At 42.3% G+C, this 25,355-nt stretch overlaps 1 protein-coding gene across 1 annotated transcript in view; it reads left to right on the plus strand.

Annotated features, from left to right (window-relative positions):
- The window catches only part of LOC132834281 (dynein axonemal heavy chain 8-like), a 1,170,382-nt gene that overhangs the window by 685,020 nt on the left and 460,007 nt on the right, over positions 1–25,355 (plus strand). Inside the window, exon 38 of the mRNA XM_060853001.1 lies at positions 25,002–25,104. Coding sequence (XP_060708984.1) covers positions 25,002–25,104 — 103 coding nt within the window. The remainder of the gene's footprint in view (positions 1–25,001; positions 25,105–25,355) is intronic.

Here is a 25,355-nt window from a genome sequence, read left to right on the forward strand (position 1 = left end):
TTTCTCCTGCTCCTAAGATGCTGCCTGACCGGCTGTGATTTTCTAACACCACACTCTTTGACTCTGATCTCCAGCATCTGGCCAGTCCTCACGTTCTGTCATCAGAAAACCCCACAGTGTTTCATCATTGGTAAGACATTTAGTGTGAACATACTTGAAAGTGAAATTATCCAAACATATCAAGTTGTCAATCAGATGGATAACAAGAATTTATTTCACAACAACACTGTAACAATAATAATGCCCACATCCTGTAGGCAGATTTCAATGGAGTTATCTCTGGGTTCTCAATTCAATGACATATTGTTCTGTCAGGCTTTCTTGGTGGGCATTCCCAGTCAGTGTTCTGATTGTCGAATTCAGTTTCATTCTCAGAAGATTATTTTTCATGTTCTAAGGGAACATACAAACATGTAAATCAGGAGCAGCAGTAGCCAGCTACCTAGATTACACCTCCTCCCACCCTGCCACCTGCAAAAATGCCATCCCGTATTCCTAATTCCTTCGCCTCCACCGCATCTTTTCCCAGGAGGACCAATTCTAATACCGAATAACCCAGATGGCCTCCTTCTTCAAAGACCGCAATTTCCCCTCAGACGTGGTTGAAGATGCTCTCGACCACATCTCCTCCACTTCCCACTCCTCTGCCCTTGAATCCTGCCCCTCCAATCGCCACCAGGACAGAACCCCACTGGTCCTCACCTACCACTCCACCAATCTCCACATACATCGTATCATCCTTCGTCATTTTCGCCACCTCCAAACTGACCCCACCACCAAGGATATATTTCCCTCCCCTCCCCCTATCAGCGTTCCAGAAAGACCACTCCCTCCGCGACACCGTCGTCAGGTCCACACCCCCCCACTAACCCAAACTCCACTCCCAGCACTTTCCCCTGCAACCGCAAGAAACCCCCCCTTACTTCCCTTCAAGGCCCAAAGGGACCCTTCCATATCCATCACAAATTCATCTATACCTTCACACACATCATTTACTGCATCTGCTGCACCCGATGTGGCCTCCTCTACATTGGGGAGACAGGCCGCCTACTTGCAGAACGTTTCAGAGAACACCTCTGGGACACCTGGACCAACCATTCCAACCGCCCCATAGCTGAACACTTTAACTCCCCCTCCCATTCCGCCAAGGACCTGCAGGTCCTTGGCCTCCTCCATCGCCAGACCATGGCAACACGACGCCTGGAGGAAGAATGCCTCATCTTTTGCCTGGGAACCCTCCAACCACAAAGGATGAATGCAGATTTCTCCAACCTTCTTGACTTGCAATCTTCTTCCCGATCTCTCTGCCCCCACCCCCACTCCGGCCTATCACCCTCACCTTAACCACCTTCCACCTATCGCATTCTCAACACCCCTCCCCCAAGTCCCTCTTCCCTACCTTTTGTCTTAGCCTGCTTGGCACACCTTCCTCGTTCCTGAAGAAGGGCTTATGCCCGAAACGTCGATTCTCCTGCTCCTTGGATGCTGCCTGACCTGCTGCGTTTTTCTAGCAACACATTTTTCAGCTCTGATCTCCCGCATCTGCAGTCCTCACTTTCCCCTGTGTTCTCTGTCTATGCCATGATGTTTAGATCGATTCTCATCTAAAAAGTGAGATAACGGAGTTTTACATGAATTCCTGCAGGTTTTGAGCTCAGAGTTCTACATGAATGCATGCAGTTTTTGAGCAAAGTACAAGGTAACTCTGCAAGTACAAATTCACCCCACAAAATATGTGTGTGTGTGTGTGTGTGTGTGTGTGTGTAACTGGGTTGGGGGTTGTGAGTGTGAGAAAATGTATGTGAGTGTATGTAGTGAGTGCAGAGTGTCTTAAGTCTGTGAGGGGGTGTATATATGAGTGTGGGAGTGTGTGTGCCTGTAGGGGTGTGTGTGGGTGTCTATGTGCGCGTCTGTGTGTATGTGTCTGAGTGTATGTGTGTATAGGAGTGCCTGTGTGTTTGTGTGAGAGTGTGTGTGTGTAGGAGTATCTGTGTGTGTGTATAGTGCAATAGTGGTCACCTGCAAAGTGACATGAACCCAAGGTCCTGGTTGAGGCCCTCCCTATGGGTACCGAACTTGGCTTTCAGCCTCTGCTCGGTCACGTTTATCTGCTGCCTGTCCCGAAGCCCACCTTGGAGGATGGTCACCCGAAGCTCCGAGGCCGAATATCCTGGACCACTGAAGTGTTCCCCAACTGGGAGGGAACACTCCAGTCTGTTGATTGTTGTGCGGTACCAATTCATCCATTGTCGTAGCCTTTGCTCGGTTTCCCCAAAGTACCGTGCCTCTGGGCATCATTGCCTGCAACGTATAAGATGGACAACGTTGGCTGAGTCACATGAGTACCTGCCATGTACAAGGTGGAAGGCGTTCCCACGCGTAATGGTGGTATCTATGTCCTCAATCTGACACATCTTACAGCGCTACTGCGACAGGGTTGTATGGAGTTGTCCTGAGAGCCGGGCAGCTTGCTACGAACAACAATCTGTTTGAGGTTTAGCGGTTGTTTAAAGGCAAGTAGTGGAGGTATGGGAAAGCTCTTGGTGAGGTGCTCATCCTCATTGATAATGTGTTGCAGGTCATGAAGAACATGGCGTAGTTTTTCAGTTCCTGGGACATGCTGAACAACGAAGGGTACCCTGTCGGTTGCAGCACGTGCCTGTCTCTGAGGAGGTCATTACAGTTCCTTGCTGTGGCACGTCGGAACTGGTGGTTGATGAGTTGGGCATCATACCCCGTTCTTGTGAGGGATCCCTGAGTACTTCCAGGTGTCCGTCACGTTCCTCCTCATCTGAGCAGATCCTATATATGTGTCGGGCTTGTCCATTGGGGATGGCTGTTTTAATATGTTTTGGGTGGAAGATGGAGAAGTGTAGCATTGTGAGGGTGCCTGTGGGTTTGTGGTAGAGTGTGGTGCTGAGGTGTCCGTCCTTGATGGAGACGCAAGTGTCCAAGAATGAGATAGACAGTCGAGAGTAGCCTATGGTGAGTTTGATGGTGGGGTGAAACTTGTTAATGTCACTGTGTAGTTTTATCAGTGACTCCTCGCCATGGGTCCAGAGGAAGAAAATGTCCTCAATGTACCTGGAGTACAATGTTGGTTGGAGATACTGCATAGAGAAGAAATCTTGTTCAAACCTGTGCTAAAAAATGTCGGCATATTAGGGTGCAAATTTGGTCCCCATGGCTGTTCCGTGTGTCTGGATGAAGAACTTCATTGCTAAAGGGATTGAGTTTAAAACAGGGAGGTTATATTATGTTGCAGCAGCACAGGATGCTGGTGAAGCCACACCTGGAGTACTGTGTGTAGTTTTAGTCTCCTTACTTGAGAAAGGATATACTGGCACTAGAGGGGATGCAGAGGAGGTTCACTGGGTTGATTCCAGGGTTGAGGAGGTTGGCTTATGAGGAGAGACTGATTAGACTGGGATTACATTCACTGAAATTTGGAATAATGAGCATCTTATTGAAACATATAAAATTATGAAGGGAATAGATAGGATTGAAGTAGAGAGGATGTTTCCACTGGCAAGTGTAACTAGGACATAGCCTCAAAATCAGGGGGAACCAGATTTAGGACTGAATTGAGAAGGAACTTCTTCACCCAGACGGTTGTGAATCTATGGAATTCCCTTCACAGTGGAGTAGTTGAGACCTCCTCAGTAAATGCTTTTAAAACTAAGATAGATAATTTTTGAACAGTAAAGGAATTAAGAGTTATGGTGAAAGGGTAGGTGGGTGGTGCTGAAGCCATGAATAGATCATCCATGATCTTATTGAATGGTGAAACAGGCTCAAGTGCTGAGATGGCCTATTCCAGGTCCTTGTTCTTATGTTCTTATGTCCTTTATAAAATCATGAGGGGCATGGATAAGTGAATAGCAAAGGCCTTTTCCCTAGGGTAGTGGATTTCAAAACTCGAGAATATATTTTTAAGGAGAGCGAAGAAAGATTTAAAAGGGGCTTGAGGGGCAACGTTTTCATGCAGGGAGCCATACGTAAAATGATCTGCCAGAGGAAGTAGCAGATGCAGGTATAGTTACTACATTTAAAATAAATTTAGACAGGCACATGAATAGGAAAAGCTTAGAGGGATATGGGACAAGTGCAGACAAGTGGGACTAGTTTAGTTGGGAAACTTGGTTAGAATGGATGAGTTGGACTGAAGGGTTGCTTTTGTGCTATGTGACTCTATGACTCCATAAATGACAGCCATTGCAATGACATAGCTGCAAAGACTGGTACTTGAATATTTAAGGGTGCATGGAGTCTGGAAGTGGTTGTAGAATAGCCCTGTTCTTCAAGGATATCATGAATACAATATGATCTTTCTTATTTTTAGTTCAGATTGCTTGCTAGAGACAAGTTTGTTGCTATGAATGAGCTGCCCAACTGATCTCTCCCATTTAAAAAGGAAGCATTTTTGTTGTGTTCGGAGTGAATTCTACGTATTGTTTGAGAAAAGTAATTGAATAATCATTAATATTGTATATCCTAAATAAGCAGTGTCTGCAAAACCTTGAAGGTGAACAATCAGTTTCAACAGTGAAGAGAAATAGTAAAGGCAAGAATTTATATTCAGGCCAAGGGTAGGGGGAGACATTTAAACAGAATATGTCAGTATGCACAGAATAGAAACACTCTAACAAGAAAGAAGAATTCCAAGAGGTGGACCCTCAGCTGTGGTTAACTAAAATGTTAAAAATCATGTCGGATTTAAAGAAAAAGCATATAATTGTGCAAAGAAAGGTGAGAGTTCAAAAGTCTTGATTGAATATAAAGTACAGCAAATAATTGTTATGGCCGAGTTTGGTAGAGAGCAATGTCACTTTAGTTCCACTACTCTATGGGCCACACCACAGAAATAAAATTGCTTTATCTAGCTACCAAATCGGCAATTAAATACCACATATATAAGAAGATTTGAAAGAACTTTTTAAAATCTATCAACCAGATTAATGAAAACAAAATTGATTGTTTATTCTCAAAACAGCACAGGGAAAGATTTTCAGCAGAGATTGACTTTCTGAAAAAAAACAGATACTTTGGCTGATGGATTAATCTTGAATCCAAAAGAATAAAGATTAGTACATTCTGCAGTTTGTTGCTCTGATGTTCTGGCACGGTTTGCAAGGTTTTGCAGACACTGCTTATTTAGGATATACAATATTAATGATTATTCAATTACTTTTCTCAAACAATATGTAGAATTCACTCTGAACACAACAAAAATGCTTCCTTTTCAAATAGGAGAGATCAGTTGGGCAGCTCATTCATAGCAACACAACTTGTCTCTAGCAAGCAATCTGAACGAAAAATAAGAAAAAACCTCCTCCAAATGAGTCAATGTTCAAAAGCAGGCCCAGCAGCAGTCTACAGCAGTTCATCATTTGATTTTGAGGAAGTCTTGTTCAAGAAAAACTCCAATGTGCAAAATGAACTTTCAATGACTTCTTTCAAAGAAACAGTTAAAAATCACACAACACCAGGATATAGTCCAACAGGTTTAACTGGAAGCACACTAGCTTTCGGAGCGACACTCCTTCATCAGGTGGTAGTGGAGGGCTCAATCCTAACACACAGAATTTATAGCAAAAAGAAATAGGTCCAAATCAAAGAAACAGGTTTGGGTATTTTTACTAAGTTGAAATAAATCAACAATCTTTCAAAACTGAAGTCCTCCAAACAATATTAAAGTGTTTTTGTAACTTAATGAAGAGGGAAAGCTAGCTCGCTTTATAAGCAATAAACATGAAATATGTCTATAAATATCTAAAAGGGAAAAAGTTGATTAAAGGTTGAATGTCAGTCTTGCAGCAAATGAATCTGGTGAATTGAAGGGAGGAATTGAAAAGGTGGTGATGGCCGTGTGGTAGTACTGCTGAAGTGTCCATAAAGAAAACTTGATAAAGTCTGGAGACATGGGATCGATTCCTGCAACAACAGATGGTGGAATTTGAATTCAACAAGCATATGGAATTAAGAGTCTAATGATAACATGATTCGATTGTTGGAATGAACTATCCAGTTCATGAATGTCCTTCAGGGAAGAGAACTGCTGTCCTTCACTGTCTGATCTACACGTGACTCCAGATGCATAACAGTGTAGTTGAGTCTTAAATGATCTCTGGGCAATTAGAGATCAGCAATGTGCTGACTTAACCAATGATGTCCTCATCCCATGATTGAATTTAATTATTTTAAAAATTGAGGATGAGAGATAAATGTCGGCTTAGCTGATCATAGAATCTCTACAGTGTGGAAACAGGCCATTTAGCCCAATAAGTCCACACTGACCCTCTGAAGAGAAAGCCACCAAGATCCATTCCTCTACCCTATTACTCTACATTTCCCCTGAATAAAACATCTAACCTATATACCCCTGAACAATCTGGGCAATTTAGCATAGCCAATTCACCAATACTGCACATCTTTGGACTATGGGAGGAAACCCACATAGACAAGGGGAGAATGTGCAAACTCCACACAGACATTTGGTCAAGGCTGGAATCAAATCCAGGTCCCTGGTACTATGAGGCAGTCGTGCTAATCACTGTGCCACCCCTACATACTGACGATGTACACATCCCACAAAAGAATAAATAAAACAATGGAATATGTAAAATGGTAGATAAGTTGAACACATATAAATAACATGCAATATTAAAAGTAAACCAGTAAATGGAAACATTACAACATAGTAAATAGGAGCAGATGTAGGCCATTTGGCTCTCAAGCCCACTCAGCTATTCAATTTAATCGTGGCTGATCACCCAACTCAGCACCCTGTTCCTGCTTTCACCCCATACCCTTTTATACCTTTAGATTAAGAGCTAGATCTACATTTTTCTTAAAATGGTTTTGACCTCAACAGCTTCCTGTGGCAGAGAATTCCATAAGCTAATGTGGGCGGCACGGTGGCACAGTGGTTAGCACTGCTGCCTCACAGCGCCTGAAGACCCGGGTTCATTTCCCGACTCAGGCGACTGACTGTGTGGAGTTTGCACGTTCTCCCCGTGTCTGCGTGGGTTTCCTCCGGGTGCTCCGGTTTCCTCCCACAGTCCAAAGATGTGCGGGTCAGGTGAATTGGCCATGCTAAATTACCCATAGTGTTAGGTAAGGGGTAATGTAGGGGTATGGGTGGGTTTCGCTTCGGCGGGTCGGTGTGGACTTGTTGGGCCGAAGGGCCTGTTTCCACACTGTAAGTCTAATCTAACCTAATCTAATCTAATATCTCTCGGTGTGATGAATTCCTCCTAATCTCTATCCTAAAAGCAGCTTACGTAAAGTGGAGGAAGCAAGGATTTAACACAGCTTTAGAGTATTACAGGCTTGCTAGAAAGAAGCTCAGAAATGGACTGAGGAGAGCCAGGAGGGGCCATGAAAAAGGCTTGGCAAGAAGGATTAGGGAGAACCCAAAGGCATTTTACTCATATGTAAGGAATAAGAGAATGACCAGAGAGAAGGTAGAGCTGATCAGGGAGAGTGTAGGAAAGTTGTAAGTAGAGTCTGAGCAGATAGGGGAAGGCTTAAATGAGTTTTTTGCTTTGGTTTTCACTAAGGAAAGGGACCTTGATGTGAATGAGAACTTTGAGGAGCTGGGATACAGGCTTGACCAGATCAAGATCGATGACGTTGATGTGCTGAAAACTTTGGAAAACATTAAGATTGATAAGTCCCCAGGGCCAGACCAGGTTTATCCTGGGCTGCTCCGGGGAGCGAGAAAGGAAGTTGCTAAGCCACTGGCGAAGACCTTTGCCTCCTTACTCTCCATGGGAGTCATACTGGAGGATTAGAAGGAGGTGAATGTTGTTCCTCTTTTCAAGAAGGGTATTAGGGAAATCCCTGGCGATTACAGAGAAGTCAGTCTTACATCTGTGGTCAGCAAAGTTTTGGAAAGAATTCTGAGGGATAGGATTTATGACTATTTGGAAAAGCATAGCATGATTAAAGGCAGTCAGCATGGCTTTGTGAGGAGCAGGTCATGCCTCACAAATCTTATTGAATTCTTTTATGGAGGTGGCAAGACAGGTCGACAAAGGTTGTGCAGTGGGTGTGGTGTATATGGACTTAAGCAAGGCTTTTGATAAGGTTTCCCTTGGTAGGTTCATTCATAAAGTCAGGAAATATGGGATACAGGGAGATTTGGCTATCAGGATTCAGAATTGGTTGGCTGACAGAAGGCAGGCTGACAGATGGAAAGTATTCTGTATGGAGGTCAATGTTGAGTGGGGTCCCGCAGGCTTCTGCTCTTTGTAGCTTTTATAAATGACTTGGATGAGGAGGTTGAGGGGTGGGTTAGTAAATGTGCAGATGACACAAAGGTTGGAGGTGTCGTTGATAGTATAGAGGGCTATTGCAGGCTGCAGCGCGACATAGACAGGATGCAGAGCTGGGCTGAGAAATGGCAAATGGATTTCAACCTGGATAAATGTGAAGTGATGCATTTGGATGGTCAAACTGAAATGCTGAATATAGGATTAAAGACAAGATTCTTGGCAGTGTTGAGGAACAGAGGGATCTGGATGTGCAAGTACATAGATCCCTCAAAGTGCCACCCAAGTGGATAAGGTTGTTAAGAAAGCATATGGTGTTTTGGCTTTCATTAACAGGGGATCAAGTTTAAGAGCCATGAGGTTTTGCTACAGCTCTACAAGTCCCTGGTGAGACCACATTTGGAATATTGTGTCCGGTTCTGGTCGCCCTACCATAGGAAAGACACAGAGGGTTTGGAGAGGGTGCAAAGAAGGTTTATCAGGATGCTGCCTGGACTGGAGGGCTTGCCTTATGAAGAGAGGTTGAATAAGCTCGGACTTTTCTCTCTGGAGAGAAGGAGGAAGAGAGGTGACCTGATTGAAGTATACAAGATAATGAGAGGCATGGATAGTATCAATAGCCAGAGACTTTTCTGCAGGCAGGATTGACTGGTAGAAGGGGTCATAGTTTTAAGATATTAGGAGATAGACATAGAGGTGACATCAGAGGAAGGTTCTTTACACAGAGAGTTGTGAATGTATGGAACACGTTGCTAGCGGTGGTAGTGGAAGCAGAGTCATTAGGAATATTTAAGCAACTGCTGGACATGCACATGGATAGCAGTGAGTTTAGGGTTGCATAGGTTAAGTTAATTTATTTTATATTAGGATTAACCCTCGGTCCAACATTGTGGGTGAAAGGGCCTGTTCTGTACTTTAATTTTTCTATGTTCTATGTTCTTCTATGTTCTAAAAGGTTTATTCTATATTCTTAGACTGCTAATTTCTGAAGTGAGAACGTTTTGAAAGCCTTCTGAAAATCCAAGTAAACCACATCACTGAGAAGAGCTGAAAATTTGTTACTGGAAAAGCGCAGCAGGTCAGGCAGCATCCAAGGAGCAGGAGAATCGACGTTTCGGGCATGAGCCCTTCTTCAGGAATCCTGAGCATTCCTGAAGAAGGGCTCATGCCCGAAACGTCGATTCTCCTGCTCCTTGGATGCTGCCTGACCTGCTGTGCTTTTCCAGCAACACATTTTCAGCTCTGATCTCCAGCATCTGCAGTCCTCACTTTCTCCTCACATCACTGATAACGCTTTATCTATTCAACATGTAACATCCTCAAAAAGTTCCAACAGATTTGTCAAGTTTCCTCTTCATAAGTCCATGCTGACTCTGTCTGATCCTGTCACTATCTTCCGAGTGCTCTGCTATTACACCTTTTGTAATGGATTGAAGCATTTTTCTTACTAATAGTGTCACAATAACAGATCTAAAATTCATTGTTTTCTCTTTGCCTCCCTTCTTAAATAATGGAGTTTCATTAGCTATCCCCCAATTGTGGGCGGCACGGTGGCACAGTGGTTAGCACTGCTGCCTCACAGCGCTTGAGACCCGGGTTCAATTCCCGACTCAGGCGACTGACTGTGTGGAGTTTGCACGTTCTCCCCGTGTCAGCGTGGGTTTCCTCCGGGTGCTCCGGTTTCCTCCCACAGTCACAAAGATGTGCGTGTCAGGTGAATTGGCCATGCCAAATTGCCCATAGTGTTAGGTAAGAGGTAAATGTAGGGGTATGGGTGGGTTTCGCTTCGGCGGGTCGGTGTGGACTTGTTGGGCCGAAGGGCCTGTTTCCACACTGTAAATCTAATCTAAAAAAAAAATTCATAAAAATGATTTCAGACTCAATAAAAATTGGAAAACTAGTGCTGGTGCTATTTTTAGGGCCACTTCCTAAAGTACTCTGAGATGAAGCCTACCAGGTTAGACTCATAGAGTCATAGAGATGTACAGCATGGAAACAGACCCTTTGGTCCAACCCGTCCATGTCGACCAGATATCCCAACCCAATCTAGTCCCACCTGCCAGCACACGGCCCATATCCCTCCAAACCCTTCCTATTCATATACCCATTCAAATGCCTCTTAAATGTTGCAATTGTATCAGCCTCCACCACATCCTTTGGCAGCTCATTCCTTACACATACCAGCCTCTGCGTGAAAAAGTTGCCCCTTAGGTCTCTTTTATATCTTTCCCCTCTCACCCTAAACCTATGCCATCTAGTTCTGGACTCCCCGACCCCAGGGAAAAGACTTTGTCTATTTACCCTATCCAAGCCCCTCATAATTTTGTAAACCTCTATAAGGTCACCCCTCAGCCTCCAACGCTCCAGGGAAAACAGCCCCAGCCTGTTCAGCCTCTCCCTGTAGCTCAGTTCCTCCAACCCTGGCAACATCCTTGTAAATCTTTTCTGAATCCTTTCAAGTTTCACAACATCTTTCCGATAGGAAGGAGACCAGAATTGCACACAATATTCCAACAGTGGCCTAACCAATGTCCTGTACTCAATACTCTGATTGATAAAGGAAAGTATACCAAGCACCTTCTTCACTATCCTATCTACCTGCAACTCAAGGTTCTAGGGATTTATTTGCCTTTATTCCCATTAGTTCCTCCAATACCATTTCCTTTATGATATCAATTTCTTTCCAAAGTCCATGATAAAATAAACTTCACATAAGCCATTGGGAGACTGTTCAAAGTGAGGTACAGCCTGAATGAGTGTGTTGCTAGAAATTTAGTGCATCATGGGAAATCAGTGCATAGGGGAAGGGGTGTTTTTTGTTTCTTTTTGGTTCTTGTTTGTAATATATTTTTCAGGGTTAATGGTTTGTAAGGCTGTAAGCTTCTACTGAACAGAGAAAGGGTCAGCAGTCAGATAAATTAAGGCCCAGAATTGGGGATCCAGCATTTCAGCTTCAATAAAGCAGACAGAGGGAAGTCTTAGTTTAACAATTGCAGTTTCCAAGGTCTGCTGATTGGAAAAGCAAATCAACCAATGGCATCGCAGGAAAGTGATGGGTGATTGGTTCATGATTTTAAACAGTGTGTTTTTTAAGGAAAGGATTAACTGAGAAACACCAGGAATGAGTGGAAACCATTAATAAAATAAAGTAACATAAGTAAGCAAAGTAAGGTAAACATACAGGAGTTAAGTTAATAGTATTCTTACTTAAGTATAATGATTTTTTTTAGAAAATAGAATTGCAAAGGGCCCCCCGTGCTACATGACAAATCATGGATGCTTCAGTTGTCCCTGGTGACCAAGCATAGAGGAAATGTGCCAAGCTGCAGCTCTTGACAAATTGCATTTTAGAGCTGGAGCTATGGGTGCTTTCAATGTGGAACATTCAGAATGCTGATCATGTCATAGATAGCACATTTGGTGAGATGGTCATGTTGCTGGTACAGATTGAATGAGCAGAAAGCGAATGGAAACCACCAAGGAGAGTATAGGAAGGCAGATAGTGCAGGAGCCCTCTATGACCATCTAATAGATATATTATATTGGATACTGTTGGGAGAGATGACTGTGGATGGCAAAGTACTGGCAGGTAATATCATGGCAACATAAGTGGGTTTGCGCAACAAAAAGGGAAAGAAAAAGAATGATCAGGAAATCGTGGTGGGGAATTCAATTGGAATAAGGAACAGATAGGCATTTCTGAAACAGCAAAAAAGACTCTAAGATGGTATGTTGCCTCCCTGATGCCAGGGTCAGAAATACCTTTTAATGTCTGCAGGGATTCTGAAGGGAGGGAAAACTGATGGCAATGATGGTACATTTTAGTCCCAATGACATAGGTAGAAGAATGAATGAGGGCATGAAAGTGGTATTTATGGATGTAGGTTTGCTCGCTGAGCTGCAAGGTTCATTTCCAGATGTTTCGTTACCCTACTAGGTAACATCTTCAGTGGGCATCAGGCAAAGCGCTGTACATGATTCCTGCTTTCTATTTATATGTTTGGGTTTCTTTGGATTGGCAATGTCATTTCCTGTGGTGATGTCATTTCCTTTTTTTTCTCAGGGGGTGGTAAATGGGGTCTAACTCGATGTGATTGTTGATAGAGTTCCGGTTGGAATGCCATGCTTCTAGGAATTCTCGTCCGCGTCTCTGTTTGGCTTGTCCTAAGATGGATGTGTTGTCCCAATTGAAGTGGATCCTTCCTTATCTGTATGTAAGGATACTAGTGAGAGAGATTGGGTCATGTTATTTTGTGGCTAGTTGGTGTTCATGTATCCTGGTGGCTAGTTTTCTGCCTGTTTGTCCAATGTAGTGTTTGTTACAGTCCTTGCACGGTATTTTGCAAATGACATTGGTTTTGCTTGTTGTCTTTATAGGGTCTTTCAAGTTCATTAGCTGCTGTTTTAGTGTGTTGGTGGGTTGTGAGCTACCATGATGCCGAGGGGTCTGAGTAGTCTGACAGCCATTTCTGAGATGTCTTACATGAGTGGTTAGGGTTTCTGGACGTGTTTTGTAGCTCAGCGAGCAAACCTACACCCAGAACCTCAACCAGAGCTACAAATCTTCTCAAAATTTGCTAAGTAGTATTTATGGAGCCCATAGGTAGATTGAAGAGCAGGACCAAAAAAGGTAATAATTTTTGTGTCATTCTAGTGTCACATTGAGTGGGTTAGACAATAGGAGGTTAGTTTCAATTTCTGGGACATTGAGGCTGTTGTTGGGGGTGGTAGGATTGGGTTGCACCTAAACCAGGAAGATTGCTAGTACTGTTATGGAGGGTTTGAACTAACTTGGCAGGGTTCAGGATCTGTAGAAAATGTTCAACAGGTTAGAAGAGACAGAAGTGAGTCAGGAAAGCATCGACATTATAGGACAGCTCAGGCACAAGGGTGTTTAGCAAGGTTGAAAAGTACTTAATTGAATGAAGGGAATCTGTCGAACAAGGTAGATGAGTTGAGGTCACAAATTAAACATGGGGTTATCTTGTCATTGGCATAATTGAAAAATGTTTGAGAGAGGGTCGATCTGGCAGCTTAATATTCCAAGATATTGGGTCTTTAGGCGAGACTGGAAAGGAAGAAGGTGTGTTTCAATATTGATCAGGGAATCTATTATAGCTGTAAGGATGGATGATATTTGAGAATGCTCCTCAAATGAGACCATATTGATAGAACTTAAAATAACAAAAAAAAGTACTCACATAATAATGTACTATAACCTCCCCTAACAGTATGAGAAAAATGGAAGAGCAGATATGTAAACAAATTTCAGGGAAAAATGAAAGTAATAGGATAGTGATAGTTGGGGATTTCAACTTTCCCAACGTTAACTGGTCTACTCATTGAGGTCAAAAATTTAGAGGAAGCAGAAATCTTAAAAAGCATCCATGAGAGTTTCTTAAGCCAGTACATAGATTGCCTACAGGCGAGGGGGCAGTCATAGACTTAATTTTAGGTAATGAAGCCGGCAGGTGGTTGAAGTATTAGTGAGGGAGCATTTTTGCAGACAGAAATCATAACTCTGTTAGATTCAAGATTGTTATGGAAACAGACAAGAATGGGCCTGAAAGCAGAGTTCTCAACTTGGGGAAGGCTAATTTTATTAAGGTCAGATATAACTTGGCCTGAGAGGATTTGGAGCAGATCCTTTCAAATCTCAGAACAATTGGTGCACTTCTGAAGGAAATATGGAAAGTACAGGGCCAACATATTCAAAAAAGAAAAAGGATGGAACTGTCAGACCCTGTGATCTCTGGAAATCGAGGAGAAGATAGCATTGGATTAAGATTAAAAAGGAAATTTATGGCAGCTTTCAATAGCTTAAAGCAGCAGATGCCCTCAAGGTGTATAGAATGTAAAACAATTCGGAAAACTAAAAGGGGACATGAAAGGCTAGTGGCAGGTAAAATAAAGGGAAATCCTATGTAATTTTACAGATACACTAGGATAAAAGGACAATGAGGGTAAGAGGAGGCCTTAGTAAGAACAAAAGTAGTTATTTGTGCATTGAGCCAGAAGGTGTAGGTAGGGTTCTAAGTGAATACTTTAGATCGGTGCTCACTCGTGAGAGGGATGATTATGGCAATACAAATCAGGGACAAGATCTGTGAATAATTGAAGAAATTAATATAAACAGAGATGAGATTCTGAGTGTTCTAGCAGGGTTAAAATTAGATAAATCTCCAGTTTCAGATGAAATGCATCCCAAGTTGTTGAGTGAATCGAGATTGAAATAGTAAGGGCACTGGCAATAATTTTCAGTTCCTCTCTGGTCAAGGAGAGGTGCTGAAGGACTGTAGGACAGCCAATGTTGGAATGCAGGCTTCAATATAGTTCAGCCTATTCATCTTGTTAAACCAACTTCAAAGATCAATCCAGTGTATCCCCAGCATCTCTAATATACTTCATCCATTCTGCTCAGTATGCTGATTTGGACCACCTTAGGAACTCTACCCCTGTACTAAGGATCAGGTTGACTGCTGCAGTACTTTCAATTCATGCCGCCTTGTGTTCAGGAGGGTAACTTCTTTGATTTGATTTATTTATTGTCACATGTACCTAGATACAGTAAAAAAGCTTTATCTCCAAGCAGTACAGGCAGCTCAGAGTAAGCAAGGACATACAGATCAGAGGATGAAAAAACTTGGGTCAGAGACATACAGGTTACGTTGCATAGGATGTGCACGAGGCAAGATCAACATTAGCAAGATCAGCATTATTTAAGGTTGTCCAATTGCATCTTCTCTCAGACTGCATGGATTCTCTGGAGTGGCAATTGGACCCACTTAGGATCATGCAGGTGATGGAAAGTGTTGTAGATGGGAGTTTCAGGGATGTGACCACATCTAAATTGAGACAAATAGATGGATGACCACCAGAAAAGGTCAAACAGTAAATGCAGGAGATCCCTGGGACTGTTCCCCTCTCAGACAAGGATACCATGTTGTACTGTTGTGGGGTGAGGGGTAGCCTAACAGGGGATAGTGACAGGGGAAAGCCATGGCTGGTTAATTTGAGTTCTTTGAGAAGGTGACCAAAAATGGGGATAAGGGTAAAGTGGTTAATCTGATGTATATGGATTTCAGTGAGGCGTTTGATAAGGCTCCCCACAGTAGGCTATTACACAAAATACAAAGGCATGGGATTGAGGGTGATTTAGTAGTTTGGATTAGAAATCGGCTAGCTGAAAGAAGACAGAGGGTGGCATAGATGGGAAATATTCATCCTGGAGTTCAGTTACTAGTGGCTACCGCAAAGATCTGTTTTGAGTCCACTGTTGTTTGTAATTTATATAAATGACCTGATTGAAGGCATAGAAGGACGAGTTATTAAATTTGCAGATGACACGAAGGTTGGTAGAGTTGCGGATAATGACAAAGGATGTTGTAAGTTACAGAGAGATATGGATAAGCTGCAGAGCTGGGCTGAGAGGTGGCAAATGGAGTTTAATGTTGAAAAGTGTGGGGTGATTCACTTTGAAAGGAATGAAAATAATAAAGAGTTCTGGACTAATGGTAAGAATCTATGCAGTGTAGATGAGCAGAGAGATTTTGGTGTCTAGGTACATAGATCCTTGAAAGTTGCCACCCAGATTGATAGGGTTGTTAAGAAAGCATATGGTGTGTTAGCTTTTATTGATAGAGGGATTGAGTTTCAGAATCATGAGATCATACTGCAGCTGTACAAAACTCTGGTGCAGCCATATTTAAGAGTATTGCATACAGTTCTGGTCACCACATTTTAGGAAGGACTTGTAAGCTTTGGAAAGGATTCAGAGGAGATTTACTAGGGTGTTGCCTGTGTGGAGGGAAGATCTTACGAGGAATGGCTGAAGAGACTCAGAATAATAGAGTCATAGAGATGTACAGCATGGAAACAGACCCTTAGGTCCAGCCCGTCCATGCCGACCAGATATTCCAACCCAATCTAGTCCCACCTGCCAGCACCTGGCCTATATCCCTCCAAACCCTTCCTATTCATATTCCCATCCAAATGCCTCTTAAATGTTGCAATTGTACCAGCCTCCACCACTTCTTCTGGCAGCTCATTTCATACACGTACCACTCTCTGTGTGAAAAAGTCTCTTTTATATCTTTCCCCTCTCACCCTAAACCTATGCCCTCTAGTTCTGGACTCCCACACCCCAGGGAAAAGACTTTGCCTATTTATCATATCTATGCCCCTCATAATTTTGTAAACCTCTATAAAGTCACCCCTCAGCCTCCGACGCTCCAGGGAAAACAGTCCCAGCCTGTTCAGCCTCTCCCTATAGCTCAAATCCTCCAACCCTGGCAACATCCTTGTAAATCTTTTCTGACCCTTTCAAGTTTCACAACATATTTCCAATAGGAAGGAAACCAGAATTGCATGCAGTATTCCAACAGCGGCCTAACCAATGTCCTGTACAGCTGCAACATGACCTCCCAACTCCTGTACTCAATACTCTGATCAATAAAGGAAAGCATACCAAGCGCCCTCTCCATTATCCTATCTACCTGCGACTCCACTTTCAAGGATCTATGAACCTGCACTCCAAGGTCTCTTTGTTCAGCAACACTCCCTAGGACCTTACCATTAAGTGTATAAGTCCTGCTAAGATTTGCTTTCCCAAAATGCAGCTGTTTTCATTAGAGAGAAGGAGGTTGAGAGGTGATTTAATTGAGACATATAAGACAATCAGAGGGTTGGATAGGTTGGACAGTGAGAGCCTTTTACCTTGGATGGCGATGGCTAGCATGAGGGGAAATAGCTTCAAACTGAGGGGTGATAGATGTGGGGCAGATGTCAGAAATAGTCTTTTTACTCAGAGAGTAGTAGGGGCATTGAACGCACTGCTTCAACAGTCATAGATTCACCAACTTTAAGGGCATTTAAATGTTCATTGAATAGGCATATGGATGAGAATGGAATAGTGTAGGTTAGATGGGCTTCAGATTGGTTCCACATGTTGGCACAATATCGGGTTGGCACTGCGCTGTAATGCTCAATGTTCTACGTTCTAATCCAGAAAGCTAGGTAATATTCTGAGAACCCAGGTTTGAATTCTGCCATGGCAGATGATGGAATTTAAATTAAATACAAATCTGGAATTAAGAGTCTAATAATAACCATGAATCCATTGTCGATTGTTGGAAAAAATCTGTCTACTTCATTCGGGAAGGAAACTGCCTTCCTTATCTGGTTTGGCCTGCATGTGACTCCAGACCCACAACAATGTGGCTGATTTTTAACTGCCATCTGTGCAATTAGGAATGGGCAATAAATGCTGGCTGATCCTACTATGCCCACATCTGAAAAATAAATTTAAAAAATAGCTGACTCTATTGTACAGCTGGGAGAGTTCAAAGTGCAGGCGAGCAATGGTATTTGAGCACTCTATAGTCAAGGGCACAAATAGGCATTTTTGTGACCATGAGATTCCAGGATGTTGTGTTGCTTCCCTATTCAAGAATGTCTCTGTGCAGGGACAGGAAACACTGAAGGAGAGGGGAAACAGCCAGAGATCGAGATCCATATTGGAACAAATGACAGAGGTAGAAAGGAGTTTAGGCAATTAGGCAGAATAGCCTCTAGGGTTATCATCTCAAGATTCCCATTAGTACCACATTCTAATGAGGCCAGAAATAGGAAGGTAGTACAGCTGAACATGTGGTAAAAGAGCCAGTGTTGGAAGGAGGGATTCAGATCTGGATCATTAGGATCTCTTTTAGGGCATATAGAACCTGTACAAAAATAATAGGCTGTACCTGAACTAGAAGAGCACCGATATTAATTTCAGGGAGGATTGCTAGTGCTACCTGGGACAGGGGTTTGTGAACTGGAGCGGCAGGTCAGGGTATGAGGAGTAGTAGCAGCTGATAGAGTGAACAGGAAAGGCCAGTTTATTGAACAAGGATGGATTATAAGAAGTGAATTGAGTAAGCCAGGAGGGAGAAACAATAATAAGATGCTGAATATAGAAGTGAACTGTATAAGTCGTAGAAGTGACCTGTACAAGCAGGATGGATTGCACCTAAATTGGAAGGGGATACATATACTGGCAGGCAAATTTGCTACAGCTGCTCAGGAGGATTTAAACCAGTAAGGTTGGGGGTTGGGGGCGGGTGGGGGAGGGTGGTGTTGGGACCCAGGGAGATAATGAGGAAAGACATCAATCTGAGATTGATACAGTTGAGAACAGTCAGGGTAGGCAGGGACAAGGTAGGACTAATAAATTAAATTGCATTTATTTCAATGCAAGGGGCCAAACAGAGAAGACAGATGAACTCAGGGCATGGTTAGGAACATGGGACTGGGATATCACAGCAATTATAGAAACATGGCTCAGGGATGGGTAAGACTGGAAGCTTAATGTTCCAGGATACAAATGATACAGCAAGGATAGACAGGGAGGCAAGGTGGGGGTTGGGGGGGTTGGGGGGTGGAATTTTTGATAAGGGATAGCATTACAGCTGTGCTGAGGGAGGATATTCCTGGAAATACACTCAGGGAAGGTATTTTGATGGAACTGAGAAATAAGAAAGGCTTGATCACCTTATTGGGATTGTATTATAGATCCCCTAATAGTCAGAGGGAAATTGAGAAACAACCTTGTAAGGAGATCTCAGCTATCTGTAAGAAAAATAGGGTGGTCATGGTAGGGGATTTTAACTTTCCAAGCATAGACTGGGACTGCCATAGTGCTAAGCGTTTAGATGGAGAGGGATTTGTTAAGTGTGTACAAAACAAATTTCTGATTCAGTATGTGGATGTACCTACTAGAGAAGGTGCAAAACTTGACTTACTCTTGGGAAATAAGTCAGGGCAGGTAACTAAGATGTCAGTGGGTTAGCACTTTAGGGTCAGTGACTATAATTCTATTAGATTTAAAATAATGATGGAAAAGGATAGATCAGATCTAAAAGCTGAAGTTCGAAATTGGAGAAAGGACAAATTTGACAGTACTGGGCAAGAACTTTCCAAAACTGATTGGAGGCAGATGTTCACAGGTAAAGGGACAGCTGGAAAATGGGAAGCCTTCAGAAATGAGATAACAAGAATCCAGAGAAAGTATATTCATGTCAGGGTGAAAAGAAAGGCTGGTAGGTATAGGGAATGCTGGATAACTAAAGAAATTCTGGGTTTGGTTCAGAAAAGGAAGAAAGCATATGTAAGGTATAGACAGGAGAGATCGTGTGAATCCTTAGAAGAGTATAAAGGAAGTAGGAGTATACTTAAGAGGGAAATCAGGAGGGCAAAAGAGGACATGAAATAGCTTTGGCAAATAGAATTAAGGAGAATCCAAAGGGCTTTTACAAATACATTAAGGACAAAAGAGTAACTAGGGAGAGAACAGAACCCCTCAAAGATCAGCGAGCCGGTCTTTGTGTGGGGCCACAGAAAATGGGGGAGATACTAAATGAGTGTTTTGCATCAGTATTTACTGTGGAAAAGGATATGGAAGATATAGACTGTCGGGAAATAGATGGTGACATCTTGTAAATGTTCAGATTACAGAGGAGGAAGTGCTGGATGTCTTGAAATGCATAAAAGTGGATAAATCCTCAGGACCTGATCAGGTGTACCCTAGAACTCTGTGGGAAGCCAGAGAAATGATTGCTGGGCCTCTTGGTGAGATATTTGTATCATTGATAGTCACAGGTGAGGTGCCGGAAAACCGGAGGTTGGCTAACATGGTGCCGCTGTTTAAGAAGTGCAGTAAAGACAAGCTGAGGAACTATAGACCAGTGAGCCTGACGGTGGTGGTGGGCAAGTTGTTGGAAGGAATCCTGAGGGATGTGATGTACATGTATTTGGAAAGGCAAGGACTGATTCGGGAAAATCAAAATGGTTTTGTGCATGGGAAATTATGTCTCATAAACTTGATTGAGATTTTTGAGGAAGTAACAAAGAAGATTGATGAGGCCAGAGTGGTAGATGTGATCTATATGGACTTCAGTAAGGTATTCGACAAGGTTCGCATGGGAGACTGGTTATCAAGGTTAGATCACACTGAATACAGGGAGAACTAGCCATTTGGATACAGAACTGGCTCAAAGATAGAAGGCAGAGGGTGGTGGTGGAGGGTTGTTTTTCAGACTGGAGGCCTGTGACCAGTGGAGTGCCACAAGAATCGTGCTGGGTCCTCTAACTTTTTGTCATTTACATAAATGATTTGGATGCGAGCATAAGAGGTACAGTTAGTACGTTTGCAGATGAAACCAAAATTGGTGGTACAGTGGACAACGAAGAGGGTTACCTCAGATTACAACAGGATCTGGACCAGATGGGCTGATGGGCTGAGAAGTGGCAGATGGAGTTTAATTCAGATAAATGTGAGGTGCTGCATTTTGGGAAATTTGAGCAGGACTTATACACTTAATGGTAATGTCCTAGGGAGTGTTGCTGAACAAAGAGACCTTGGAGTGCAGGTTCATAGCTTCTTGAAAGTGGAGTCGCAGGTAGATAGGATAGTGAAGAAGGGGTTTGGTATGCTTTCCTTTATTGGTCAGAGTATTGAATACAGGTGTTGGGATGTCATGTTGCGGCTGTGGCTGTTTTACCTGAAGCCTTGAAGGCTGAGGGGCGACTTTATAAAGGCTTACAAAATTATGAGGGACATGGATAGGATAAATAGGCAAAGTCTTTTTCCTGGGGTCAGGGAGTCCAGTCATGAGGCCATAGGTTTAAGGTGAGAGGGGAAAGCTATAAAAGAGATCTAAAGGGCAACTTTTTTCACACAGAGAGTGATATGTAACAGAGGATGTGGTGAAGGTTGGTATAATTGCAACATTTAAGAGGCATTTGGATGGGTATATGAACAGGAAGGGTTTGGAGGGATATGGACTGGATTCTGGCAGGTGGGACTAGATTGGGTTGGGATATCAGGTCGGCATGGATGGGTTGGACCAAAGGATCTGTTTCCATGCTGTACATCTCTATGTCTCTATGACTCTATGACAGAACGTATGGCCAAAATTAGAGTTCTTCATACAAATGCATAGAGCATAAAGAACAAAGCAAATGAGCCACAGATTCAAATTGGAAGTTATGGTGTTGTGGCAATTACAAAGACATCTCTGCAAGATAATCAGGACTATGAGCTAAACATACCAGATTGTAAGATTTATAGGAGGAATTGAGAAAACAGAGGGGTGGAAGAATATTACTGTGAAGAAACAGAATCTCTTCAATGGTGATGTAATGATGGGAAAGGACCCAATGAAGACTTTTGGGTGAAACTGAGGAAAGGAACTAAAAAGAATGTAAAGGAACTAAAACTCCAATAAGTGTCATCTATAGACCATCTGGTAGCAGCTCAGAAGTGCTAGGTTGTATAGATATTGAAGTCAGACAACTATATAGCAAAGACAGAGTAGTATTAATAGGGATTCTAATTTTTTTTTTTTTTTTTTATATTGATTAGATTAGACTTACAGTGTGGAAACAGGCCCTTCGGCCCAACAAGTCCACACCGACCCGCCTAAGCGCAACCCACCCATACCCCTACATTTACCCCTTACCTAACACTACGGGCAATTTAGCTTGGCCAATTCACCTGACCCGCACATCTTTGGACTGTGGGAGGAAACCGGAGCACCCGGAGGAAACCCACGCAGACACGGGGAGAACGTGCAAACTCCACACAGTCAGTCGCCTGAGTCGGGAAATGAACCCGGGTCTACAGGCGCTGTGAGGCAGCAGTGCTAACCACTGTGCCACCGTGCCGCCCTTAAATGTTAAGATAGACTGGGAAACACAAATAAGCAGCTGACAGAAAGATTGTAAACTTCTAATGTGTTTGGGATTGGTTCCTAAAGGAGTATATCTTTGATGTGACAAGTGAATAAGCAATATTGGATCTAGTAATGAGCAATGAGCTTGATTTAGTTAGTGACCGAGTTGTTCATGAGCATTTGTCAAATAGTGATCATTACATGATCGTGTTTCAAACAGTGTTTGTCACAGAGACCAACAGAGATTGGATACTGGAATTAAGTAAGGCAAACTTTAACGGGATGAAGCAGAGATTGTCCACAATACACTGGAAAGCTTTATTAGTAGGTAAAACAACCTAAGAATTTTAGGGTTAGGGTTAGGTATTCAAAGAAACATTTAATGCTATTTTGAAATAGCTTGTACTCTTGAGAAGGAAAAACTCAACCTCACAAAAATAACAGTCATGGACATCTAAGGAGTTAATTGACAGCATAAAATTAAAAGAAAGGCTTATAAAATACAAAGAACAGTATAGATCTCACAGAAAGGACAAATACAAAGACAAACAAAGATCCACAAAGCTGCTTAAGAGTAATTGAAAGGAAAAGGAAACTTACAAGGGGCATAAAAGAGTTTATAGTATATAAAGAGAAGATGACTGCTTAGTAGTTCTATTGGATGGTTGGAGGCTGAGAGTGAGAATATTGACAATGACCATGGGGAAATGGAAGACATGCGAAACAATGATTTTGCTTCAATATTCACAACAGAAAAGGAGGATAAGCTTGCTGAAAGTCTCAAAGAAATTAACAGAGGATCAGGGACATGACCTAAATAGTATTAGTTTAAACAAAACACCAAAGATGGGTAAATTTATGGAACTGAAGAGTGACAGAACCCCAGGACCTGATGGTTTCCATCCACAGCTGTTAAAGGAGGTAGGAGAGCACATTGCCGATGCCCTAATCATGATCGATCAGAGTTTGCCGAATTCAGGAGTTGCACGTCTGGACTGGAATTTGCTCATGTCACTCCATTCATTAAGAAGAGTGACAGAAGGAAATCAGGGAGTTATAGACAAGTTGGCCTAACATCTGTGGTGTGGATATTGTTGGAGTCTATAATCAAAGATAGGATAACTGATCACCTTGTTCGATTTCAACTAATCAGGGAGAATCAAGGGTAAGTCATGCCTGACAAACATCATTGAGTTTTTTGAAGAGTTGACAAAGATAGTGGACAGAGATAAGTCAATGGATGTAATTTATATGGATTTGCAGAAGGCTTCTGATAAATTCCCCCACAAGACAATTTTAGCTAAGGTGGAAGACCACAGAATTGAGGTCAAATTACTGACATGGATAGAATCTTGCTTGAATGGCAGGAAGCAAAAAGTTGTAATAATGGATAAGTAACTCAAATTGGCGGATGTGTCTGATGTTCATTCACAGGGATCTGTGTTGAGACTTCAATTATTCACAATATTCATTAATAACACAGATCATGGCATAAAAAGTCAACTATCCAAATCTGCTGATGACACAAAATTGGACAGCATTGTAGACTGTGTTAATGATGTCCTAAAATTACGACAGGATATTGATAGATTAGATGAATGGGCAAAGATGTGGTAGATGGATTTTAGTTTAAACAAGTGTGAGGTTTTCCATTTTGGCCCAATAAAGAATAGACCATTGTGCTTTTTTTTAGAAAGCACAATGTTAAATATGGTAGCTGTCCATGAAAAAAGTACAGAAAATAGTCAAGAATGCTAATGAAATGCTAGCCTTCATTTCCAAAGAACTGGAGTATAAGGATGCAGAGATTATGCTGCAGTTATTCAAAGCCCTAGTTAGTCTTGAATACTATGAGCATATCTGGGCAGCACACCTTAGGAAGGATGTTTTGGCCCTGGAAGAGTTAGAACATAGAACATAGAAAAATACAGCTCAGTACTGGCCCTTCAGCCCTCGATGTTGCGACGATCCAAGCCCACCTAACCTACCTAGTCCATTATCCTCCATATGCCTATCCAATGCCCGTTTAAATGCCCATAAAGAGGGAGAGTCCACCACTGTTACTGGCAGGGCATTCCATGAACTCACGACTCGCTGAGTAAAGAATCTACCCCTAACATCTGTCCTATACCTACTACCCCTTAATTTAAAGCTATGCCCCCTCGTAATATCTGACTCCATACGTGGAAAAAGGTTCTCATAGTCAACCCTATCTAAACCCCTGATCATCTTGTACACCTCTATCAAGTCACCCCTAAACCTTCTTTTCTCCAATGAAAACAGCCCCAAGTGCCTCAGCTTTCCTCATACGATCTTCCTACCATACCAGGCAACATCCTGGTAAACCTCCTTTGCATCCATTCCAGTGCCTCCACATCCTTCCTATAGTATGGCGACCAAAACTGCACACAATACTCCAGATGTGGCCGCACCAGAGTCTTATACAACTGCAACATGACCTCAGGACTCTGGAACTCAATTCCTCTACCAATAAAAGCCAGAACGCCATATGCCTTCTTCACAGCACTATTTACCTGGGTGGCAACTTTCAGAGATCTGTGTACATCATCTACATTTCCACATGGTTCTGACATGCAAGTTCTGTCTAAACTACCTTAACGACTAAATTTTTATTGGAATATTTGTGCTATAATCAAAACCAGACACACAAATGCAATGACTAAGGCCTAGTTGATATCTGAAATTACAAGAGGAGATGACTCACCATAATCAGGTTCACAGGGCATAGAAACAATGACAGTTTTGGCACAGAAAGAGATCTCACAATAACATTAAATACTGTGGAGCATAAATATAATACTTCAATTCTGTCAGAGTTTACCGTTTAGTTTATCTATCAAAGACAGGATCATTTCTGCTTCAGTATGAACATCTCCACTGGAGATTTTCTGTTAATTACAATCATCAAAATCAAAATGTATAGGAAAATTAGAATTATAAATTATTTTAAGGTATTGCTTACAGATTTAAAAATTTACATTTTTTGCAGGTATTTGGAAAAGAAGAGATTGTTATTTCCTCGATTCTTCTTTGTTTCCGATCCAGCTTTGCTGGAAATCCTGGGACAAGCTAGTGATTCACATACCATCCAGGTGTGCTTGAGTATTTTTAATAATGTTTTTAAAAAATGAAATACTGTAAATTGACACAATTATTGCTTGTAATCTTTGCAGCTCTTTTTGTGATGGCCGAGGAAATATTCAGCCAGAGAAATTTAAGAGCAATCAAATGTCAAATATACTGTGCTGTATCTAGTTACAAAATCAGAGAATGACACAACATGCAAGAAGGCCATGAGGGCTAATCTCCTTGTGCTCTTGGGTAGAATTGTCCAATTTTTACT

This window comes from Hemiscyllium ocellatum, chromosome 3, assembly GCF_020745735.1.
Source record: "Hemiscyllium ocellatum isolate sHemOce1 chromosome 3, sHemOce1.pat.X.cur, whole genome shotgun sequence".
NCBI classification, from domain to species: domain Eukaryota; kingdom Metazoa; phylum Chordata; class Chondrichthyes; order Orectolobiformes; family Hemiscylliidae; genus Hemiscyllium; species Hemiscyllium ocellatum.